The 25063-nt window shown below is 47.5% G+C and overlaps 1 protein-coding gene across 2 annotated transcripts in view; it reads right to left on the bottom strand.

Annotated features, from left to right (window-relative positions):
- LOC119394299 (uncharacterized) overlaps positions 1 to 23698 on the bottom strand; it is a 66771-nt gene extending 43073 nt beyond the window's left edge. For both annotated transcript variants that reach the window (XM_037661589.2, XM_037661590.2), the window contains exon 1: positions 23051 to 23698. In XM_037661589.2, the coding sequence (XP_037517517.1) occupies positions 23051 to 23330 (280 nt within the window). In that variant the 5' untranslated portion in view covers positions 23331 to 23698. The remainder of the gene's footprint in view (positions 1 to 23050) is intronic.
- Between the last annotated feature and the right edge of the window lie 1365 nt (positions 23699 to 25063).

Below are 25063 nucleotides of genomic sequence, written 5' to 3'. Positions count from 1 at the left end.
GCCGTTTCCTTAATCGGATGTATACCAAAATTGGTGTGTCATAACATGGCCTTATTACGAACATAAATGACAGGTCATATCGTGAAAATCATGACACGCATGTCATGAACAGCATGATTTACATTCCACGGCCTTTGGGCTCCCTGGCCGTTCCGTTAATCGGATGTATACCAAAATTGGTGTGTCATAACATGACCTTATCACGAACATAAATGACAGGTCATATCATGAAAATCATGACACGCATGTCATGAACAGCATGATTTACATTCCACGGCCTTTGGGCTCCCTGGCCGTTCCGTTAATCGGATGTATACCAAAATTGGTGTGTCATAACATGGCCTTATCACGAACATAAATGACAGGTCATATCATGAAAATCATGATACGCATGTCATGAACAGCATGATTTACATTCCACAGCCTTTGGGCTCCCTGGCCGTTCCGTTAATCGGATGTATACCAAAATTGGTGTGTCATAACATGGCCTTATGACGAACATAAATGACAGGTCATATCATGAAAATCATGACACGCATGTCATGAACAGCATGATTTACATTCCACGGCCTTTGGGCTCTTGCGGCCGTTCCGTTAATTTCATATATACCGAAATTGGTACGGCGTGACAACAGTTCATGACGAACATAATGACAGGTCCTAACATGCAAATCATGACGCGCATGTCACGTGCAGCATGATTTACATGACATGGTCTCGGGGCGCTCGCGGCCGTTTAAATGAAGGGATACATACGAAAACTGGTATGACGAGATATTTCTGTATGACGAACATAACTGACACGTGGTAACATGAAAATCATGATTTGCATGTCATATATGACATGATTTACATGCCACGCTCATGGCGCACTCGCGGCCGTTTCGCTAGATTGATATACACCAAAATTGGTATTGTGCGATGTGACTTTATGAAGAACATGAATAACAGGTGGTAGCATGAAAACCATGATATCCATGACATGTATGTCATGATTGACATGCCACGCTCGTGGTGCATTCGCGGCCGTTTCGCTTGCGTGATATAGACCAAAATTGGTGTTACGCGACACGACTGTATGACGAACGTAAGTGAGAGGTGGTAACATGATAATCATGACATGCAAGTCATGTACGACCTGATTTACATGCCACGCTCATGATGCGCTAGCGGTCGTTTCACTAGATTGATATACACCAAAATTGGTTTTGCGCGATGTGACTGTATGAAGAACATGAATAACAGTTGGTAAGATGAAAACCATGACATGCATGTCATGTATGTCATGATTTAATTGCCACGCTCATGATGCATTCGCGGCCGCTTCGCTAACTTGATGTAACCAAAATTGGTATTGCGCGAAGCGACTGTATGACGAAGGTAAATGAGACGTGGTAACATGAAAATCATGACATGCACGACATGATTTACATGTCATGCTCATGACGCACTCGTGCAGTTTCGCTTGCTTGACATACACCAACATTGGTATTGCGCGACGCGACTGCATGACGAACGTAAATGAGAGGTGGTAACATGGAAATCATGACATGCAGGTTATGTATGTCATGCTTTACATGCCGCGCTCATGGTGCATTCCCGGCCGTTTCGCTAGCTTGGTATACACCAAAATTGGTATTGCGCGACGCGACTGCATGGAGAACGTAAATGAGAGGTAGTAACATGGAAATCATGATATGCAGGTTATGTATGTCATGATTTACATGCTGCGCTCATGGTGCATTCCTAGCCGTTTCGCTAGGTTTATATGCCCCAAAATTGGTATTGCGCGATGTGACTGTATGAAGAACATGAATAACAGGTGGTAACATGAAAACTATGACATGCATGCCATGTATGTCATGGCTTACATGCCACGCTCATGGTGCATTCGCGGCCGTTTCGATAGCTTGATATACACCAAAACTGGTATTGCGCGATGTGACTGTATGATGAACATTAGTGACAGGTGGTAACATGAAAAACATGCTCTACTCATGGTGTCGCGGCCATTTTGCTCCTTTGATATACACCAAAATTGGTATTGCGCGATGTGACTGTATGACGAACATAAATGAGAGGTCTTAACATGCGAATCATGTTATGCATGTCATGTACGGTATGATTTACATGCCACTGTCATGGTGTGCTTCCGGCCGTTTTGTTAACGTGATATACACCAAAATTGGTATGGCATGACACGAGTGCGTGATGAACATGAACGACAGGTCATGCATTTATATACCAGAATATGCGTTTCATTGGCATGGTGTACTCTAGATTGTGCATGCATGCGTGCATGGCAAACATGCGATATATGGTGGACTAGATGCCATGGCATAAATGATTTCATTTGGCTCAAAGACAAACAAGGCGATGTATGCAGCTCTTTGCTGGCTGCTTCGCATTACATCGATTCCCACAATGCGTGGGATCTGCCAAATTTTTTATCACTTGATTCCCCGCACACATGGGGAAGAACGTTCGCGAGGGCTTCCCAAACCTCAACGAGCTGGCCCACGATCGTTCACTCGCGCGCCGCGATGGTCTGGAGGCTCCGGAAGGGCAGGAAGGGACTCAGCAGAACGATCAACTTCTCACGTTTAATGAATTCACTAAACATTACCAACTTGGCAGGAGAGTCTATCCTCTTCCTCAACCGAAGCTCAGCAGAGTTCAGTCAGCTACTCTGAGAATGTTGCAGACGGAGTCTTTCCCGTCGCGGGGCTTCCTCAGTAAGATATACTCGAACGTTGACCCTGGTTGCCCCGACTGCTGTGAAATATTTTGTTCTATGGCTCTCACGCTCTGGCGATGTCCCGCGTTGCCTAAGAACACTCTCTCCAGCAAAGCCGAATGGGAGGAGGCCATCAGAAGCACGGCACTCCGAAAGCAAGCCCAGGCTATCCAGAGGGCTCAGGAAAGGGCGTGGTGTCACGGCGTTCGGTCCTGTACGTGGGCGCGCCAGCGGTTACAACAGCCTCCCTTTAGGGATTCCTGTCAGTAACTACTCAGGATCAAGTAAAGTTTCTTGTCTGTCTGTCTGCCTGTCTGTCTGTCTGTCTGTCTGTCTGTCTGTCTGTCTGTCCGTCCGTCCGTCCTGTCCGTCCGTCCGTCCGTCCGTCCGTCCGTCCGTCCGTCTGTCCGTCCGTTTGTCTGTCTGTCTCACAAAACATGAGGTTGCCTTTATTTCGTCTTGTAAAGGAATTAGATTATTACGACCACGACTGAAATCATCACCATCACCTCGTGCTCCCGCAGAAAGGTGCGAGCCGCACCACCGCCTTTTACGAAGCAATATAAAGGATAGAATGATGCATCCGCTGAACGAATCGAGTCTATTGTAGGTTCGCAATGGAGCACAATGTTGAGGGCTCTAGTTCGAGCTGCTACGACTGCATTACGCTGCCGGCAAACTTTACAAACACCCTTGTACAAATGTTCAAGTGCGAGGCTAACGAACGCCCCATTGCCAAAAATTAATCCTAGATGCGTCCATTATACGGGGTATGCGATAGGTTGTGTACCGTTGCTCTGGGGCAGGAAAGCCCTATCCATCAATCACACACAAAAATGTCACTGGCGGTGCACACGTGTTATGACACGGTGAAAAGACTCGTAGAACGAGCTGTGGCAGCTGTGGATGTACGGGCGTAACATGTGCATGCGCTGCTGAGGAAAACGGACTACGTAAGCGTTAACGCACGTTTCCTACGGGGCAACGCTGCAGAGTTCAGACGCTCAGACATCGCCTGCTATCAGCAGCGACGTAGCGCTAGGCCCAGCTATCGGGACATGCGGCGATTTGGTGCCCTGAAATTCGTCGATCGTATCAAAACGCGCGCGTACAGCTTCTGACCTGTCTGACATCATCCTGTTAAATCATATATTAGGAGCGCATGCACTTCCGTAACCCACATGCCCATGGCAGGCCGTGACCGAGACTTCGCTGAATGGATTCGGGGAAAGCCAATGCTGAAGCAGGCATGATTCTTTTATCATTCAAAAAGTCGTGGCACTGTCGCGGTTTCCTTATACTGGACGGCAAGAGCACGAGTTCCATTTGTAGAGTCATACATACAACCGTTATGCCCCTCATGACCAGCGCTGGTCACTCAGGATATGCTTCACAGTGCCCACATTAATCGCAGCTACGCTATAACTGCAGTTGGTAGAACTGTGTCGAAGCTCTCAGAGTTAACCACATCCGAGGCCTCCCCGTCCCCTAACCCTCCATCGAATAACAAAACAGCGAGATGCCTGCTAGGTATAGGCATTGCGTTTCAATTGCGTTTTGCGTCGGGCCAACGTATCAAGAATCCAGTACATTATATGTAGTCGAGTGCACAGCTGCATCGCTGCCAGCCACCGCGATTGCCTCTTTCTTTGTTTGCTTTTTTTGGTATTAGTTTAGTGCATTGACCTGAATTCATAGGTTGTTTTGACATTGTGGTTACCAAAGCTACGATGGGCTGTGGTAAAGGGTCATACCTCTGCGTTAATTTGAGCTCTACGTTTAACAGCACGCCTACCATTGAAATGCCATGCGCATTCTGGTAACCACAACAAATACCATATGGCACCAGGCGCGTTATAAAACATTGGCTTGAGCAGCGGAACTTAAAACGATGGACAAGAAGGCAGACAAGGACGTGTGTTAGTTATGAACCAACTAGATCCGGTGAATACCGTTTTGGAGTTATAAAAGCTCGCTGTTTATCTGTATTCATCTGCCAAGCTCCTCATTTCATAGCATCACGTCAGGCGCGAACGAATCGAACAAATCCAAGATGGAACCGGGAAAACAGTACGTATGCGACCACTCTAATCCCCACTCTCAAGAGCTCCCTTTCAATACCACGAATGCTCAGAATTCAACCGGGCCACGGCAAACGAGCCTCTTTCCTTTCATCGTTTTTCTTCGGAATGCAATAATTTCCTTTTTACTTTTCTCCTTTTGAAGATCGGTGCCTTTAAAACGTGCACGCGCGAACCTTCTCTCAAATACGCGATCGTCTCTTCGGCATGCCGTCCCTCTGTCACGTTCTGATGCTGATCCAGGGTAACCGTCAGTAAGTTCTGTTTAGTTTTATATTTTTGACCTTACTCTCCGCGTTTTCTTTTTTTCTTCTTTTTTCTTTTCTTTTTTTTTCCAGCTGGCTCGACGCAATACCCGTTCGCCGCAGCTAGGTATAATAAACGCATCGGAGGTCAGCTGCATTCCTGTCTGTGCACGCACCGCACATCGCATAACTCGGCTCCCCCTCCCTGCAACTTTTTTTATTTATTTTTTCCTGCCTTTAACGTACACGTTCACTCTCAGAGTCAGCTGTCGGCTTGCCTGAAAATTTATAGAAGGCAGACGGAAAATTAAAGAGGGTGAGAGAGAGATAAACGAACAGACAGACATGGAAGACGAGAGAGAAGGAAGGAGCCATTACGTCACTGCATTGTTGGCGGCCATCCGGTGCGATGTGCGTTCACTTCATGTTCTCCGCGCTTGCTTGCGAGCCCGCGTGCTTTATTAAATGCTGCGATGAGCAAGCCAGAGGCTTGTGTAGAGCTTTGAATTCGATGCAGAGACCGACTTGGTAGTTTTATTGAAGGCATGCGTGCCTCCACGACCGTGAAAACACGGCGATGCGCGCAGCGAACAGCTGAGCTGCGATGCGAAACAGTGTGAACCTTTGTCTTAATTTCTTTATCTTTTGCGAGGCCGTGAAGCGAGCCGGGGCAGCTCGTTACCTACCCGGAAAATTGAATAATTCTCGTTTATTATGCACCCCAGTTCCCCGCTCCTTCATTGCTTTGTTTCTTCGCTCAATGCAGCGCAGTTCGTCCTTTCGTGCCTCGATGGCGCACGATGTTCGAAGCGAAATAATAATTTCGAATCGCCAGAATATCGATTATCGATTAGGCGTCTGCATTATGGTACAAATTTGGATGACCTGGTGATCGGTTGTCTTGTTTGTCATTTCTCGCGCTGTTTTCAGTACGATTAGGTGCCTGCCGAAGTACGTATTCGGTTGCACCTTGAAGGGGCTCAGCCGCAAGTATCCCGCTGTTGTCGACGTCGTATAGCGTGATAAAATTTAAATTGCGAAGAAATAATTGCGTCAGATTGAATGAATGCGTACTGCTGGGTAGAGAAGTCGGAATCGGTAGAACAACCTGCGGGGTCAAATTAGGATTTCCTTAGCAGAAGCAACAGACAAGTGATTCAGGGCTCGCGGTGACAGGTGAGCATTCTTAACGATTTCAGGAATTGAGGCACGCGTGAGGTTGGCCGAGGCACCACAATACAGACGTCGGGCTCTTCAGGCCTGGAGCCAGACAGTCTTTAGTCATGAGCAAACAAAAACAATTAGAGCGAATGTGGTATAGCAGTCGGTCGTATTAAAGCCCAAAAAGCCAAAAAACTATACCTCATCGAGTAAAGCTAGGTCAACTTGCTCGCGGCAGTTTGTATGCCTATTGTGGGTCCATTAACGTAAAAACAACGCTAAGATATTAGTTGAGAAGTAATAGCGAGCATTACGCGTAATTAATTAGTAAATGGTTTGCCGAACTACTCCGAGGTTGACATTAGTTTAGGCGTGACGCTACTGGGAGATTCGTGTAAGTTTAGTGGGCTTCAACAGCGCTCTAGGTTTTGTGAACCCACAGTTATGGGACTAAATCTGTCGGGTGTACAAAAACACGCAAACTGTTATACAAAATAAAAAGAACAAGCACACTGCGACGCCTTGAGTACGTAAATGTCACTGTGGTTGCGCCAAGACGCATAATCTAGAATATCATGCGAACTACAGAGACTGAACTCAGCGAACAGTTTAAAAGACATGCTGGGGTATGAGTTCGCGCTTCAGATACGGAGAGAGAAGGGGCGTAGAAAAGGATTTAATTTCTGCTCCCACACAAAGACGTCTAAGCACTCAAAGTCAGCCTTGTGCATCACGCGTATGTAGATCGCGATTCGGGCGTGTGCACAAGCGCAGCCAATGCTCCCGCGTCCTTCGTAAGTGCAACCAGGGGCGTTTGAACTGCCGTCCTGAGAAGTGAACCCTGATGCCCTAACACTTCAGAAGTGTGTTCGCGTGGGCGTTGCGTGCACAGCGCATGCGCAATCGCCCACGATGAGTACATTTAATCTCTACCGAGAATCTCTGCCCTCCCGCCTATCTCAATCAAGAGAAACCGTTGCAATTCGACTGTGTAAGAGGGCAGGTTGCGCTCACGCTCTGCACAGTGGTCGGCTTATAACGACACGGTCAGATTGCTTGTGTCCGGTTATTATCAGTAGCTGCAGTGAGCGCCTCATTGACAGCTAATGGAGACATCAGTGGCGTACCGAGAAGAAGTGCGATACTTGGGTTGGATGGCAAAACGATACCACAAGAGCCGTACTGGTACGCACAAAAAGAAGCTAGGTTCCACGAAATAAAGAAAGTATGTTTCGTCACACCTCCACCATTTCATGTGCAGCCATACGAAAACCAAGCAGAGCACACGAGAATTTAAGGGCGTTTAACTGGAGTGTAGTTTTCCGCTGGTGACTCCATAACGCGCGGGATACTACACTATTCAAGACGCCAGCTAATCCTACCGGAGTAATTTAAATAACCACAAAACAAGAGACGATTGCGCACTTCCTGCGCGATTGTCATCGTTTCAGTCACAGTAACGATTCATTCAGCCACGCACGCGCACACACACACACACACACACACACACACACACACACACACACACACACACACACACACACACACACACACACACACACACACACACACACACACACACACACACACACACACACATGCGTGCTCAAACTCCGCTGGACACTGGTGGTGGCAGATGAATTGTCCGCGGGACCACGACATCATTACCAGACGCACCGTAGTTGGCGACGTCAGATTAGTTTAGAGGACTCGGGTTTTTTTAGTGCATCAAAGTGTAAATAGTACACGAACGTTCTTGCGTTTCGCCCTCGTCTAAGTGCGGCTGGCACGGTCGGGATTGGACCCGGAACCTGAAGCTGAGCAATGCGACGTTATAGTCACCTAGCTGTACCGTGGAGCCTGCACCGTAGAGCGTATACCCAGAACCACAAGTTGAGCACTGCGAAGTTATAACCTTCTAGCTGTACCGTAGAGCTTCCACCCGGAACCTCAAGCGTGGCAGTCCAACGTAGGAGCCAATTAGTAGTACCGTAGAGCTTGGACCCGGAACTAGAGCGCTGCACGGGCCGTGATTCTGCACGAGCCCGGAACTCGCCTGGCACTGCACGAGCCCGGCACTCGTTGAAGATAACCCGCCCGAACCCCCCGCCCGGCGACTCAAAGCGAGACCCAGGCCCGGGGGCCCGCACCCGAGAAAAAAATCACGCCACATCCACGGAATGAATGACGATAAGTGGGCGATGCTCGAGAGGGGGAGATCATCGGTAAAACCGTAACCCTCCCGTGAAAGTTCGCCCATTACATCATTAAGAAAGACGTGAGACTGCGTGCATATATACAAATCAACTTTTACTTTGTTCTTTTATTTTGTTCGTCTACTGTCTACAGCCACCTGCTCCATCCGGTGACTCGCTGCGAAAGAGGAAGCGCGTCAAGAGCGATTGCCTTTTATTGCATCAGTCACGTGCGAGTGACGTCATCATGACGTCACTCACACTAGCGTCACCTGCTGAGTGAGTCATACAACTATAGGTGGTTACGAACCGGTCACAGCGGAAGGACAGACCCACGACGTAGTAAAGAAGAAAGAACACCACACAGGCGAACACGCACGAGAGTGTCACTCGTCAACGTCGTCTTCTTCTACTGCATACCAGAACGCGCGCAGTAAAGAAGAAAGAATGCCACACAGGCGAACACACACGGGAGTCACTCGTCAACGTCGTCTTCTTCTGCTACTGCATACCAGAACTGCATACTAGCTCATGAGAAGCGCGCGTTCTGGTATGCAGTAGAAGAAGATGACGTTGACGAGTGGTTACAAACCGGTTACAGAGGAAAGACAGACCCACGGCTTAAGGAGCTTCGCCCCTAAAATTTCACCTGCTGAACCCGGCCAGGTCCGACAGGGGCCCGTGCCAATAATATGGGTGGTGGTGCCCGAACATGGAATCGACAACAAGGCATATTAAGTAGCAAATGTGTACGTTTTCTTGGCGTATGCTACCGTATGCTTTAATCTACGGTAATTCTTTGTACAAAAGGGCCTCACTGTGGTAACAGTTGACGGCACACACTGGGTAAGATGAACGGTTATTCGGCAGTGATATACCGTGCCTATTTTTTCTACAGATACAATGGGAATCATCAAGAGTGTTTGGTAGCAGATATTGTAGCACAAAAAATTGATTTGCAGGGCGCGCAGTAGGAACAGAGGAGACAGAGCACAGAACGCTCTTTTCACTTTGTTTTTATTGCGCTCTCTATCGAAAAGTAAAGCATGCTCTACCATCAAACCCAATCGTGCATCATACCTGTCTTTAGCACAGTATCACCTTGCCGCAGCAAGAAAAATAGAGAGAAAAAACCAAATTTATCAACTTTGTTGTAAATATGCTAATGTAGATAAAAATTATAACCAACTTCATGCACCACGTGTACTTTTCGAAATACCTATAAACAGCCGAAGGGACGAAAAATACTATTTGTTTTAGCATTATTTCCATTATGATACCACTGCCAGTACATACAGTCAATAAGTTTTTGTGTTGCGATTTACAGTTCATTTCTTCACATGCTATTGTGCGAAAAGTACACTTATCAAGAAATTCCGGCTGTAGACACGCCATGAGCTGTTGCATCAGATATCCTGCCGCAATAAACTTTCTTGAATTGTTCGCGCTAGCCGCAGGGGCGCACAAAATTTGCTCTGCGAATTGTGAAGGCGTCAGCAGTCGCAGTTCTCAGACTTCCACCACTGGAGCAAAATCGGACGTCTCTGCGGACTTCTGCCGAATGAACATAGCTGTCCAGCTCATCTCTTCATTTCTCCCGAACGTCGTGCCACTCTTCAATATAATGTATGAAACTCCTCTCTGAGGGATTCTCCTTGCAGGTTTCAGCAGTGCATGTTGTGCGCAGTTTGTACTGTGCTTTTTTTTTCATATTATAATAATTTATGCCCTGCTAACGATGTTGTACCGGTAGAAGGTAGCGATTGGACTACACGGGTAGGACTGACCGGGCCTGGACGAAGAGATTTCGATCTATTTTCGGGGTTCATTCCAGTTTGGTAATAAAGGCGCGAATATGCTTTTCGACGCTTGCTCATTGTATGGGCATGGTTCGAGGCAAGGGGACATCACCGGCACAGAATTCTTGAACCTTTGAACGCTAAGCTGTTCTTAGTCGAAGCTTTCATGTTCGGTGATGTGGTAGCGGTTATCACGTGGCCTCGCTGTGTGGCGAGAGTGAAGCTCGGTAGGAAGGGGAGGGCTGCGTGTGCTGCTAGTGTCGAGGGAGTGCTGCGAGAAGCGAGGGTGAGGGCGGCGGATGTCGAGGGGTGAACCTTCGAGAAACGCGCCAAAATATGGTGACGGCGAGGTGTAGTGCAGTGTAAAATAGCGCTTCAGTGTCAGTGTTCAGAAGTTTGCGCTTTCAAGATGGTGAACATTTCACATTCTCCCGATGAAGAAGCCGCCCGACGTGAGCGTCAGCGAGAGCTGATGCGAGAACGGGCGTGTCGTCGCCGAGCCAACAGCGATGTTCGCGCAAGAAAGGCCGAAGCTAAGCGCCACCGCCAGCGAACGGAAGACTTGAAAAACATAAAAGTTCGATATAGCCTGATGCAGGACGGGCACAAGCTTCGCTGTTTCGACAATGTTAACGAAGCGGAGCTGGCTGGATTTTTTTCAAGCCAGGTACATCGCCAAGGGAATATACCTTGCCCCACAGCTTGTTTAATGGACCTATGCTATTCCTGCACATTTCAACGCTGTTGCCGCAGTATCACCTAGCTCTCGCACCATACAGCGGAACAAGACGAAAGCTCAGACGTTAACAATGTGGGCACACAAAGCAGGCTGCGCATGTCCATGTCGCGTCACATGACCACTGAGCGTCATGACGGAGCCACGGAAGAAGAAGGTGTCTTTATAGTTATTCTATGCAACGAGACTTCGCGCAGACCTTTCGCTTTAGTGGACTGCGGGAACTTTCAAGAAGTTTTCCCTACTTTAGAGCTCTGTGATTGCTCTTCCGATGATAAGTCATAGCTATAAATTTGTTATAATACAGTTATTACCGCGATTACAAAATAACATTTCGGGTATACTAAATAATAGCGAATGAGATTAATAAAGCACGGAATAGTGAAATGTCAACTGTGATAAGCGCCCAGTCTATCAAATAGCCCCATATCAAGTCGCCCCTTATGCAAGAAGCAAAATAAGTTTAGTACTGGTCCCTCATGAAACTTCTCCAAATAGCTAGCTTGCCCAACATGAAAAAGCGTTTTTTTTTTCAAGATAAAATATGTGGAACACATATGTGTGATGCACAACGTATGTGGAACAACCTTAAGAACCGAGCAATGTCCAAGCCCGGCCCCACTCGAACCCGCCATATCAAACCCGAGCCCGACACTAACCGGAGATCCTGGCCCGAGCCCGACCCGGGCCCGCCGTGAAAACTACATTACCTCAAGTTGCACAGTGCGAAGTTATAACCACCTAGCTGTAGCGTGGAGCTTGCACCGGGAACTTCAAGCTGGACAGCCCGACGTAGAAGTCACTTGTACCGTGTAGCTTGGACCCAGAACATCAAGCTGGGCAGGGCGACGTTACAATCACCCAGCTGTACCGTAGAGCTTACACCCAGAAACTGAAGCTCTGCGACTTTTATGGCCACCTAGTTGTACCCGGAACCTCCAGCTGAGCAGTACAACATTATAACCACCTCGCTGTACCGTAGAGCTTGCCACCGGAACATCAAGCTGGGTAGTCCAACGTAGGATCCACTTAGTAGTACTGTAACGTAGAGCGTGCACCCGGAAACTCAAGCTGTGCGACTTTTATGGCCACCTAGCCGTACCCGGAACCTCAAGCTGAGCAGTGCGACGTAAGAGCTACCCAGCTGTACCGTGGAGCTGAGGCGTAGGTTTCCCATCTGTCCGGGGGTGGGAGGAGGGTGTCGGATTATATTCTCCTGTTTCCATGACATCGGGGCGTCACGGCGTCCCTCTAGAACATTGTCTTAGAATCGCGGAGGCATGCAAGATAAGGATGAGCGCGATTTTTATGGACCCTTAGATTGACTTCAAACAGGCCCATGGCCTGTATACAGTAACGCTTTCATGCCAATGCTATTCCCCACAGTTCTTATTCAGTCGTTTCAGCGACGCCCTGCCCACGTCATATCCTAGATAGTGTCCGGCCGCGAGTAGCGAACGATAAGAAGAGAGCTAATCGAGCGAGGCAAATCCTTATATTACATGCAAGCTCTGATGTTTGTGCACAAAAAACCCGTAAAGCCTCTGGCGCGCAGGCGCTGTTAGATACGAACTGCGCACCATTGCAGCATCCAGCTTTTCGGCGGATATGTGCGGCATTCTCACGGACGCATAGGAGTGTGAGTCATCCCCAGAGCGACGCCTTGCCGTCAGAGCCGAGGTGGTTCGTGTTCCACGTACATCGACCCTGGGACGATGGCCTCGCCGTGATGCAACATGATGCACGGATGCATTGCATCCCCAGGCGCGCGCTCTTACCCGCAAGGAGTGCAGTCCCCCGGCAACACGGCTCTGGGTCCCCCATTGGCAGAAGGTGACGCCACCTGTTTGGGAATGCTGATTGGACGGACTTGACATCATCTCGCCCCAGTTCTTGATTGGCTGGAAGTGACGTATGGGAAAGCTTTATAAGAAGCACAACCATCGAAAGCCGGGTCGTGTTATCCTGGCCGTGGTCCGCAGCGTACGATATGCCTCCGGCCGAAACTATGTTTATCTGCAGTCTTCTCATCCTATTTTATTAATGCTCATATTGTAAATAAATCTACGTTCTTCATCGCACTTCCGCGTCAATCAAGGCCAACTCCCGCACCTCAGCGGCGGGATGCAATAACTGGTGGCAGCGGTAAGGATGGACCCTCGATCCAAGAAGTTCTCAGCGACAGGGAACGGACTCCGGAAGGACTGAGCGTCTGGGTACGGCAAGTGAGGAAGCCTTCAACCCGCAGAGTCCTGAGCAACTGGGAAGAAAGACAGAGTGGAGTCTTCGACCCAGAAAGTCCTGAGCAACTGGGAGCAGCGGACGGATGAACCAAATGGCATGGTGTTGCATCCGTGGGTGAGCGTGTGGTTTTTTTCCTTTTGATTCGCCAGACTTCAAAATTTGTGTGTTAATTTTGATTGTTCTGGGAATCGGGTGATTTGTCGCAACTGAGTGTTTGCACAAATTTGAGGAAACAGTTCGAACCACCGGTCAGAGCAGCTGAAATGGATCTGAGAAGGTTGACGAGGTCAGACCTGCTGTTGTTGTGCGATGAGTTGGGAGTGGATGTGGACAAGAATATGAAAAAACCAGCTATCCAAAAGGCAATTAAGGAAAGTGAAAATGACGAGGAGAGTATTCGGATTGCTTGGGAAGTGTTGCAGGACGCGCAAAAGCGAGAGCTAGAGCGGGAAGAACGCTTGAGAGAACATGAGCGACAACAGCAAAAACACGAAAAAGAAATGGCTGAGATACAGGTTGAAATCCTGAAGTCGCGTGCAGCGGCGGGTATCGAAGGGGACAACCTTGTGAGACCAAGCGATGTCGAGCCATGTCGGATGGACCAGTGGATTAAACCCTACAAGATGGGAGAGGACATTGCGTTGTTCTTGGTCCATTTCGAGAGAACTTGCGAGAGGTGTAAATTTTCTCCAAGCACTTGGTCGCAGCGCTTAGTGACGTTGTTACCCTGTGAGGCGGCGAATGTAGTCGCAAGATTGAGTGTGAGTGATGCGGAGGACTACGGGAAAGTAAAAGCAACGCTTTTGAAGAGGTACCGAATTTCCTCAGAAGCATTTAGGCAGCGTTTCAGAGACGCTAGCAAAAAGAGTAACGAGGACTACTCTGAGTTCGCGTACAGTTTGAAAACAAACCTCGTGGAGTGCTTAAAGGAGCCGAAGTCTATCAAAGTAGAGACAAAATCGTGGAGTGTATATGTCTCGAACAATTCTACCGCAGTATTCCACAGGCAGTGAGGCTTTGGATACAAGACAGAGATGGTGTAGATACGGTAGACAAGGCGGCGCTGCTAGCTGATGAGTATGTGATGCGGCGAAAGCTCACTACTGAAGACGAGCGTTCGCAAGGAAGAGATAATCAGGGAGGATTTATCTATCCCAAAAAGCAGAAACGGGAAAAAGCTATTGAGAGGGCCGAACCTGCGGAAAAGACACAGGAAGGGAACCACGATAACGGAGTTAGCAACACTCCCGAAGAAAAACAAAAGAAGGCTGACGCTCGAGAATTCGAGAAAAGACGGCCGTTCCGATGTTATAATTGCCAGGGTCTAGGTCACTTTGCTGCGGAATGCAGGAAAGAAAAAGCAGTAGTGCTTTCCTACGTGAACGAAAGCGAAGAAAGCTTTGAGCTTCTTCGTCCATACCTACAGGAGTTACGTGTTAACGGAAAGACCTGTAGTGTATTAAGAGACAGCGGAGCAACCATGGACCTAGTTCACCCTTCTTTTGTAAGCGCAGAGGACTATACAGGGAAGGTAATCTGGATTAAATCAGTGCTAGAAAAACACAGCGTTTGCTTACCAATAGCGAGAGTCACAGTATCCGGTCCTTTCGGAGACCTGGAGACAGAGGCAGGCATCTCGAAGGCACTGTCAATGAACTATCCTTATCTCTTTTCAAACCATTCGGAACGTTTGTTACGGGATCGTGGTCGAGAGTTCGGAGAGAAAACGGTGCAAGCATCCACGCGCTCGCCAGCCCGCCAAATCGCCGCTCAGCTGGCGGACGAAACAAGCATAGGGGCCAGACGTAAGGAAACGCATTCCCAACTGGAACCTAATGCCGCGGCGGAAAAAGCAAAGAGCGTGATAGATGAAGGGGCGCGTAAGTTGATTCCCGCTGAACACCGTCCCCGCCAAGCTATGGCGCCAGTTGAAATAACAAAAAAGGAGACCGGCTCCATACTTCCTCCTGGATTGAGTAGCGTTGTCTTGCCTCCTCTCAATGTAAACAGAATGCCCGTGAGCGCCGTGCGAAAGAGCGACCGGACGCTTACAACTTCAAACTACGAAGCGAAAGAATGCCATTCTATGCGGAACGTAAGCATTCGCAAAGAAGGAATGGAATTCATCCGCGTAGCTACACTTTGCGTGTGTATTATTCTAGTGTTTCTCATTATTCATTCAGTTTCTCTAAATTTTCTTTGCAACGACAATGGCATGCGGACCTTGTCGGCATTTGAGGAAAAATGGAAAGCTGTTTTGAAGGGTTGTTCGAATTTTTGTGTCAAAATTAAGAATAAAGACACTGTTGATTTTGAAAATGTACAAGCCTGGCGAGTCAAAGGTCAAGGGCCTGCGCTTGCGCATGGAGCAGCGCTTTGTTGTTTTGTTTGTTTGACACACTTTGTCCAGGACGTGGGTCAAGGAAGTCACCGAACGGTCGCCGCCAGTGGGCTACAGGCTTCACCTCCGTTCTTCATGGCCAGCGAATTGTGTTCACCGGCCATTCCGAACTTCCGGGGCGAGGAGGAGCTGTTAGATACGAACTGCGCACCATTGCAGCATCCAGCTTTTCGGCGGATATGTGCGGCATTCTCACGGACGCATAGGAGTGTGAGTCATCCCCAGAGCGACGCCTTGCCGTCAGAGCCGAGGTGGTTCGTGTTCCACGTACGTCGACCCTGGGACGATGGCCTCGCCGTGATGCAACATGATGCACGGATGCATTGCATCCCCAGGCGCGCGCTCTTACCCGCAAGGAGTGCAGTCCCCCGGCAACACGGCTCTGGGTCCCCCATTGGCAGAAGGTGACGCCACCTGTTTGGGAATGCTGATTGGACGGACTTGACATCATCTCGCCCCAGTTCTTGATTGGCTGGAAGTGACGTATGGGAAAGCTTTATAAGAAGCACAACCATCGAAAGCCGGGTCGTGTTATCCTGGCCGTGGTCCGCAGCGTACGATATGCCTCCGGCCGAAACTATGTTTATCTGCAGTCTTCTCATCCTATTTTATTAATGCTCATATTGTAAATAAATCTACGTTCTTCATCGCACTTCCGCGTCAATCAAGGCCAACTCCCGCACCTCAGCGGCGGGATGCAATAGCGCATGGGCAGAGTGAAAAAGAGCCACTTTTCGCTACTCCTCGCCCAGCCTTTTCAGATTGTGGCGGCCAGTAATCTGCGGCTTCGTTTAACTTTTCTTTCTTTCTCTCTCTCTCCCTCTCTCTTTCTCTTACACCGCAATGAAATGTTCAGGACCACGAAAGTTACGCGGCTGTCAGAATCATCAGTATGGTGGTACGAAATTCAGGCAGTTGTATACATGAAGTCGTTACCTGTAGCAGGTTTATACCAGCCCATATCTCATGAAACGCATCAAGCTGATGAACGCGTCCCGGAATAGCAGCTTGTTCCGCGATAGCGCTTGTCTTCGTTTCTTCTTGTGTGCATGTTTTGCTGCGTTATCCAGATACCACTGTGCGTACAAGCAAACGTGCCGAAGGGCTTCCTTCGTATTGGGCGGTATCGAAGATCCTTGTATCTTAGACACTCATTGGCTATCTTGTATGTATTCCACGATATGTTTGGCAGCAATACGTGCGTTAAGATACAAAATACACCTATCACCTACGTGTTCAATGAGCAACGTGTTTTTATAAGTGCTCAATGGAGGAGCGAGTCCCAGGGAATACATGTATGTTGCAGTATGTGGGCCTAATAAACAGTTCCGTAAAACGTGTACGGGTTAGCGCGACGAAGACGTGTTAGTCAAGAAGTGCTCATCGCTCATCGGAGATCCATTGTATAAAAATAATTGTAAGTCAAGATGAAGAGAAGCGTAGCATGAATCAAAATTTTAGTACATTTTGTTCTTTTACCTAATTTATCGATTTTGGCCTGCGATACTTAGGTGGTGCGGGCAGGGCATAGATATTTTTTCTGAATTTAAATTTGATTTATTTTTCGCCCAACTCCACTTTAATGTAATGTCCAGCTCTGACCTGGCCGACCAGCAAGCGCTGATCGACCAGGTAGAACGGGCGGCGAAGGCCAGTGGGGCCCTCGACTAGGGCTGCTCCCTTTCCAAAAAGTTGTGTTCAATGAAAAGTTTTTCTGTTCTGTTCTCTTCCCAGCTAAGTTTAGCCAAGCGTTAAAAAAATACAAGCAAAAACTCGTACAATGTACGTTTACTAGACCTATGCGGTGCTTGGTCACATGTACGCTTGTGCTAAGAATCCCTAGGCCTTACAGCAGGCAATGAATTATCCTCGTGTAAGATGCTTACAACTGTTTTATACAGTCAAAAATCGGGTTTGTTTTGAGGTAAAAAGTGGCGTATGAAACAAAACATCATGTGGGGTAAGTTAAGCCGAAGTGACTTCTTCTACCAGCCTGTTTTCCAACACTTCAATTGGACGAGGAAGACGGTCAGACTCCCTCCACATTTATAACCAATAGAGGTTCACCTCATGGTCAACAGGTTAGAGCGAGCACGGTAGAGCAGAGGGATGGCGTTGGCATATACTTAATCAAAACAATATTATTTCTTTGCAGCATATTTTGGGTTGCCGTTGTAAAATTACTGGTATTCGGCTTAATAACCTCGGGCACTTTGGCTGAATAATTTATTGGCATGGATGCGTTGTCACGATAATAAATTATGTTCAATATTTTATGCAACGTTTGCAGACGCTAAAGACATATCTTCGTTGTCGCAAATTTCCTCCGTTAGCGCTGCGTAAGGAAGAGTTTCTCTCTCTCTTGAGTATGCTCGAGCAGTAAAGCTCATAGCTGTGAATGAAACTTCTCGCCCTTAATGCCAACCTGCGGCATTTGACGTGGTTTTTCAGCGGGCTTTCTATCGATCCGTTTCGTTCTACCCGTTATGTTTTCTCTGACTGTGGCTGATACCACCATTTACCATTTCTGCTTCCGTTTACCATTTCTGCTTCTACCCTGCTAAAACCCCATAGGGGATTTTAGCAGGGTAGAAATGCAACATATTATGGAACAAATGCAGGCAACAAAACAAAACACGGTAGAATATATTGCTTCAAAAATACAAATACCACAAATACACGTTATGCGAACGAATACATTGTTTTAGGCTATTGCACATACAATGTTGATCAACCCGCCTGGCGATATTGGGTGTAAAGTATCGGAAACCCATTTCAGGCAAAACAAGTGGCACACAACGGCTGTGCTTATATTAATTTCCTATGACCTCGCGTACAACTATGCGAACTCAATCTGCGTCTCTGTATGACTGGACTTTCCAAATTTCAGGGCTGGACGTGACTGGACGTTGTGTAGCGTCATTTACAGCATATACAAAAAACGGCAGGAAAGGGAAAATGTAAGCTTGCGATGAAAAATTCGTAAACAAGGGGTCTGTGCTCGAGCCGACGTTACGGACAAAAAGACTTGTCTTCTTCAAGGCTGGAACTGATTTCCTTAGTGTTTGTGTATATATGTTTCGTACCCTCTACTCCAATCCAAACATAGGAGGAGGAGAGGGCAACTCCGAAAGCAGAGATGGGGAAGAGGCCACCGTGATGAATAGGTTGACGAATTGGAATTGGGCTTACGGATTTTTTTTCATTAAAGCATATACGTTGCTCGTGTAACTGCATTTCATGTGAACTATACTGTTACGTGAGGGGACTGTATTTTGTGTCTTTTTCTCGTGTTGTTATGTGAATAGACATATGTGAACTCTGCCTAGCTGCTCTTTCGTGTTTTTTATCGCGATGATTTTCACATATCCTATCATCTGCGAAAAAGAGTAGCCGGCGCTATACAAAAGCGCCAATATCACCTAGACACCATATAATAATTATTATTATTTCTTTCCCCACCCCTATACGTTGCGCTGCTTCAGGCATCATGCACTAAATTTTTTTCGAATGTTGCAAATGCTGTTCTACTCTATTTGGTCCGACTCATAGAATGAGTATCATGGCTAATGCGGGTGGCCTTCAAGATCTCCCACATGATTTTTGAACATTTGTGTAAGTTACAACTGAAGAGCTGAGAGATTCTAATGATTGTGCACAATCGGCAAAGGAGATGTTGGACAAATGAAGCATTATTGACTGTTGCCTGAATAAAGATTTGTCCAAATGTCACAGCGATGAGTACCGTCAGTGCGGTGACTACTGCTTCACCGCCAGCTATACCAGTTACCGCTATAAAAGGTAAACCGCAGCTTATTTCTCACAGTCGAGTAATAGAGCATACACAGCGCCGTATTTAACTGTTCTCTGTATTTTCTCTGTTCGTGCCTTGTCAATGTAGCGCTGTCGTTCACCTGTCATGCAAGACCACCTATCCTGAATTTTCGTTTTATTAAACGTTCAACCCCTAAAGGTTACGCGAGAATTTAACATTTGTATAAACACGTGCTGCTAAAGCCACCATCGAGAAATATGACGACATTGATCATGATGGTATGCATATTCCATTTGAAAAAGGCTAATGAAACATGTCACGACCTTCGGCGTTTTTTGAATACTTAAATAACTGTATGCAAAGGCTACATTTAGTCCTGCTTCCTGACGCCTGGAAAGCAAAAGTAAATAACGAGCTTAATAATTGTTTACACCAACACATTATATATATATATATATATATATATATATATATATATATATATATATATATATATATATATATATATATATATATATATATATCGTTTTAGACAGTGAGTAAAGCCTGTTCAGTACACATTACCCGGAAACAAAACTGAGAAGGGGACACCGAACCCAGCTTATGACTGGAATACAATAAAAGTGCATAAAAACGGCATGTAAAAAATGGTAACTGCTTTGATCTAATATGTCTTGCTGTCCCCTAAAATAATTCAGAATCAAAATATGGCGTTTCTTAGATAATCAATAAAAATTCTAACACGTTTTTTTATAGTGAATGCGAAATGAAGGTCTCATGGCGTGAGAGAAGTATACAAGCAAACACCCGCACACATTCCGCAGCCCCAAGAGAAATAGGGAATTAACTGGCAAATATGGCAAGCATCATTTCACATTCGTTCATTTATAACCTGAGTGTTACCGTAGTCCTTCAGAGACCACTGAGGGATTATGGCGTTACATAAGGGATGGTTAGCAGGTATACACAAGAAAAGGCAGATGTTACGGTGGAATACGAATTTGAACAGTTTCCAGAAAGTTCTAATGACAAACGATGTCAGCAGCATAGCGGGGAAGGTCGTCCCAGTTTCTGGCATGGTGTTAGATGCCATCATTCCGCAGCTGCCTTGTACCTGTTTCTCAAGTACTTATCGTCTCGTCATCTTGTATCTGTATTATGACAAAATCGCAAATTATCTTCGCCCAGACAAGTTTCACAATAACAGCATGATCAATAACAGCATGCGCAAACAGCATGATCGCTCGGGTTGTACAAGTGTCGCGTGCCTCTGCGAGGCGGTATGGAGTGTCGCTTTTAATGCCACGGCTGCTCTATGAAAGAGAGAAATGTTCATCGTCAGCACCATCAGCCCGACTACGCCCATTGCAGGGCAAAAGCCTCTCCCATGCTCCGCCAATCAACGTGGTCCTGTGCTTGCTGCTGCCACATTCATCGAGCGGCTACAGGTACACAGACGCTAGAGGTGGAAACATCACTGATCACAGACGGCTAGAGGTGGAAACACCACATCGATGTGTAAATACCAATGAAGCTAAATGAGATAGAAATGGATACAATATGATGCAATAAGATACAAATACAATACAAATCGTCTCTGCAGACATACCTTTGTTAGTCCTCTTATTTATGGGTTCATTATTTCTTTTTACTTACTCTTGCATTCTTATCTGTTCGACTTTGGACTGCCTGCTCTAGTGCGAACTACATATGTTTGTTTTATTTCTCTAATTGGTCCGTCACTGCTCCAATATACTTGTATGTAATCCTGGTGTCATCTTCGTGTTTATGGGCTCATTAATATTTTATTCTCGTATTTTTATGTATAAGACAGTTACCTATTTTGTTCTTACTCTAACAATCATGTTGCCTCCAGAATTACCGTAGTGTAATAATCTAGTGTGTTCATGAAATGATGCCTATGCATTATGCCACTTAATCCTTTTTTACTCAGCCATTATGTACGGCCATTTCTTAATGCGATGCCCTCCTTACCGAACGCCTCTTACAAGGCCTGTAAGGATATTTTAAACAAATCAACAAATACGCGGACATTTCGCAGTCACTCAACAGCGCATGAAAGTTTTAATCTTTGTGTACGCAAAGTTTGCAAATGGTACTATAGCCACCGTTATTTCTGTGTCCCTTAAAGCGTTTCTGCTGCATGTTATGGTCATCATTATAGTACTCCCTCTGCAATTCCGGTTTTGAGCCATGTGTCGTGTCATCGACCAAATTAAAAATGTCGATTTTCAACGACAATTATACTGCGTCACAGAATAATGTAAACACACAAATATAGTCGGTAAGTAAGCCTAAATAAACGACTTTGTAAAAACTAAAGACGCTGCAGCTAACGTTGCCTGTTTTGATAAGGAGTGGCCTCAATCCAGTTTTTCGAAGCTCCGATGCCGCGCACGTGCCGACTTCGCAATCCATTTTCCCACGCACTGATGGCGACGATTTTTGCATCTGCTCTAACCTATAGAGTGAAATACTGAATTGTGGAGTGCACAGCTAAAGCCACCACGAAAGTGAAATACATACGGAATCTTTCTCGATAATTTTTTTTTTCGCGCGTGAAATTGTAGGCAGTGAGAAGATAGGGGTTTGTGTTGCTTTCGCAATGAATTTTGGATCACACGATATCACCCGAGGCCTCAGTGACAAGAGCAGAAAGCATACATATGTAGGTTAGTGTTATCACCGGCCTAACATACACGACGAAGTTTTACAGCCCGATTAGAATGGCACAATCGGTCTTTTCTTTTTCTTCGTTTTAACGACGTGTCTCCTTCCGCCTTTTTATTTTGTCCCGATTTTTTCCACCGTCGTAGTACGTACGAAAGTGCGCAAGCCGTGTGTGTTAAAACAGCGATTACCTCATATATTGTACAAGTTACACTCCTAGACCATCACTGCAACATGCAGCTAATATTCCATCGTCATGCGAATCGATTCATTTTGTCCTTAAACGTTAATTCACCTCGGTGGCATACCCGCCTTTGACCCTCGTGATTTGTTCGGTGACGAATGAATTTTAATCGCACGTTCACCGCATGAGGCGAGTATTCACAATGAACACGCCGGCGTGCTTAAGATCGTGACGAAGTTCGAGCACGTTTTTCTCAGGACGCCATTAACGCCCCGACGCAGATTGATTGAGTAGGGGGCGTGACAACGTGGACGACGTGTAAATCGTAACACATTCAGCACGTTCCTAATTGTTACTTATAACGCGACCTTGGCAATGATAGTTTGAAGTGCAAGTTACGCCGTAGGAAGCGTGCGGCAAATGTCTTTTTTTCCAAGTCCAGGAAAAATTGGCACGTGTCTTGCGAAACCAGGCGGGCACCTTGATAACGCGTGCACACTTCGAGCACTGTGCGATTGCGAATGCAGCGTACATCCGAGATGAACATAAAGCGGTTTAGTAACAAAATTTCCAACTTTGCGCCTGGTGTTGAAGCCCGTGAATGAGCGTTCAACATGTTCGAGGCGACACCGCGCGTGCGTGTACTTCACATGCCGCGCCAACTTGCACAAGTGCACGCGTACTATGAGAGAGGGAGTGAGGGGCAACAGTGGAGGGCGAGGGCACTGTCATGTGCCCAGTGTGTAAAATGGTGTGCGCGTGTGGCGCGGCGCTTGCGCTTCGTATTACGGCACGGCTCACCTGTGAAGTACGACTCCTTGGCGTGGCACCGGTGCCTGAGCATGCTCCCGGTGCCCTTTTTGCTCGAGTAGGAGACAAAGTTCTTGCAGTGCACGCATCGCGCGAAGTCTCGCAGTTCACCGTCGAGCACCACCAGCTCGAAGTCCTTCCACGAGGCGCTCTTGGCGTTGAATTTTGTCATGAAGTGGAATCGGTGCGGCTGTCGTCGGTGCAGTTCGTAGAGAATGTCCTTCGTGAAGGTGCCGTGAAATGGCGCCACCGCTTCTTCGCCGGAGGACATGTTGTCGTCGCCGCCGCCGCGCCTCCTCCGCCGCCGCCACCGCTGCGCCGGGGAAAGGAAGCCCGATGCGCGTGAGTCAACATTCTCCACTCACGGCCCATGACGCATGCACGCACTCTCGACGCAGCACGCACACGCGATCGATTCCGCACGCGGCTCACGCCGCCGCCGGCGGCCGTGCAGCGCGCCGGCGACCTCCTCTCCCATACCGCCTCTTCGCACAGCCCCGCCTCGACAGCTTGCGAGATTCCCACACTCACCGAAGCCACTCCAACCTTCCTCCATGGACGCGGAGGAGTTTGTTGACGCCGGAGGGCGCAACGATCGCCTGCGTGTAGAAATCGCGATAATTTGGGAACCGTGGGAATTTGTAGGGTTAGGAGAGGGCGGGCGATTGGAATTGTCCCGAAAGGTGAGACAGCGGTGCGCGTGCAGCCTTTTACACCTGATCCGTGCACATGTTGGACAAGAATGTCCAGTGACCGCTATTATTCGATGCTGGTGTACGACGTGTTGTCGTGGTCAGACAACATATTGCTTGTCGTGTCAATGTGTTGCAGAGAACAAATATATTGGAATAACTCTATCCTACAGCACAGTGGTGTAGCCAGGAGGGTCGTTTGGAGGGAGGGAGAGGGGTGTTCAAACTTCACCCCCCTCGAAATCTTTACATTTAGCGCGTGTATACATCGCGCAGACATAAAAACACACGCATGAACAGCCATAAGGTCCGACCCCTCCACCCCCCGAAAGAAAATGTCTGGCTATGCATGTCTGACTATGCCCCTGCCGGTCCTCCGGACAGATCGTGAGCGCCTGTGTCTGTGAAAGTCGTGTTCGTGTCTGCGACTGTTACTATAACTAAACCGGGGCAGCAGCGGAGTTTAGTTGCAGCGCAGAAAACGGCTCACAAATACTCAGCCTAAAAACACAATTGTTTGAAACTAATGCGAATATCATGACTCATGAGGCTCCATGATTACACCTGTTGCGTCACACATTCTTTTACCCTTACGCGCAGTTCAGTTTTCACTAATATTGTTACTATACACCTTATCGATGCTTCAGTGATCGACGCCAGAACCTGCTTCTAAGGCCTTCCTGAGAACGTATGCTAGCTTAACAAATAAGTTCTGCGAAAGCCATCAAGGTGGAGAAAGGGTTTATGAATAGGAAATTTATTATGCGCTTCTTTTGTAGCACGCACCTAAAAAGGAAATTCGGTGAATTTTTCAGAATTGAAGCCTTTCACTTGCCAAAAATGTTCTTTCTGGGCCGGGATTAGAACCCGGGACCTACACACGGCCCCAAGCGAGTCGCTTACTTCCCTCGGGAGTATCCCTGCATTATCGCAACTTTGCTAACGCCACAACAAATCGCATTGCTGCGCATGCAGACGCGCGCCACGCGAAGCGACTCCGACATCGTTCACGCGTTTACCGCCGCCTAATGGAGGTCTGCCGCAACGCACCCGCTCGCGCGACGGCCGGTCTAGATGCACTAAATAGTCGATCTAATCGAGCATCCTCCTCAGGGCGTTCTTTCTTGCTGCTGCTGCTGCTCCGCTCGGGTTTGGGCTTGGTTGCGCGAGAAGAAGGCGAGGGGAGAAGGGAATCGGGCGTGCCGCCTGGTTACAGGAGCGGCGCGGCGAGAAAGGGGCAAAAGATGCGCTGCTCTGCGCGCGCCGGATGTCCCCGCGCCCAGCCAGCAACGCCGCGGTGGCAGCGACAACG

The sequence above is a fragment of the Rhipicephalus sanguineus genome, chromosome 5 (assembly GCF_013339695.2).
Source record: "Rhipicephalus sanguineus isolate Rsan-2018 chromosome 5, BIME_Rsan_1.4, whole genome shotgun sequence".
In the NCBI taxonomy this organism is placed as follows: domain Eukaryota; kingdom Metazoa; phylum Arthropoda; class Arachnida; order Ixodida; family Ixodidae; genus Rhipicephalus; species Rhipicephalus sanguineus.
This window is presented reverse-complemented; position numbering and strand designations above follow the sequence as displayed.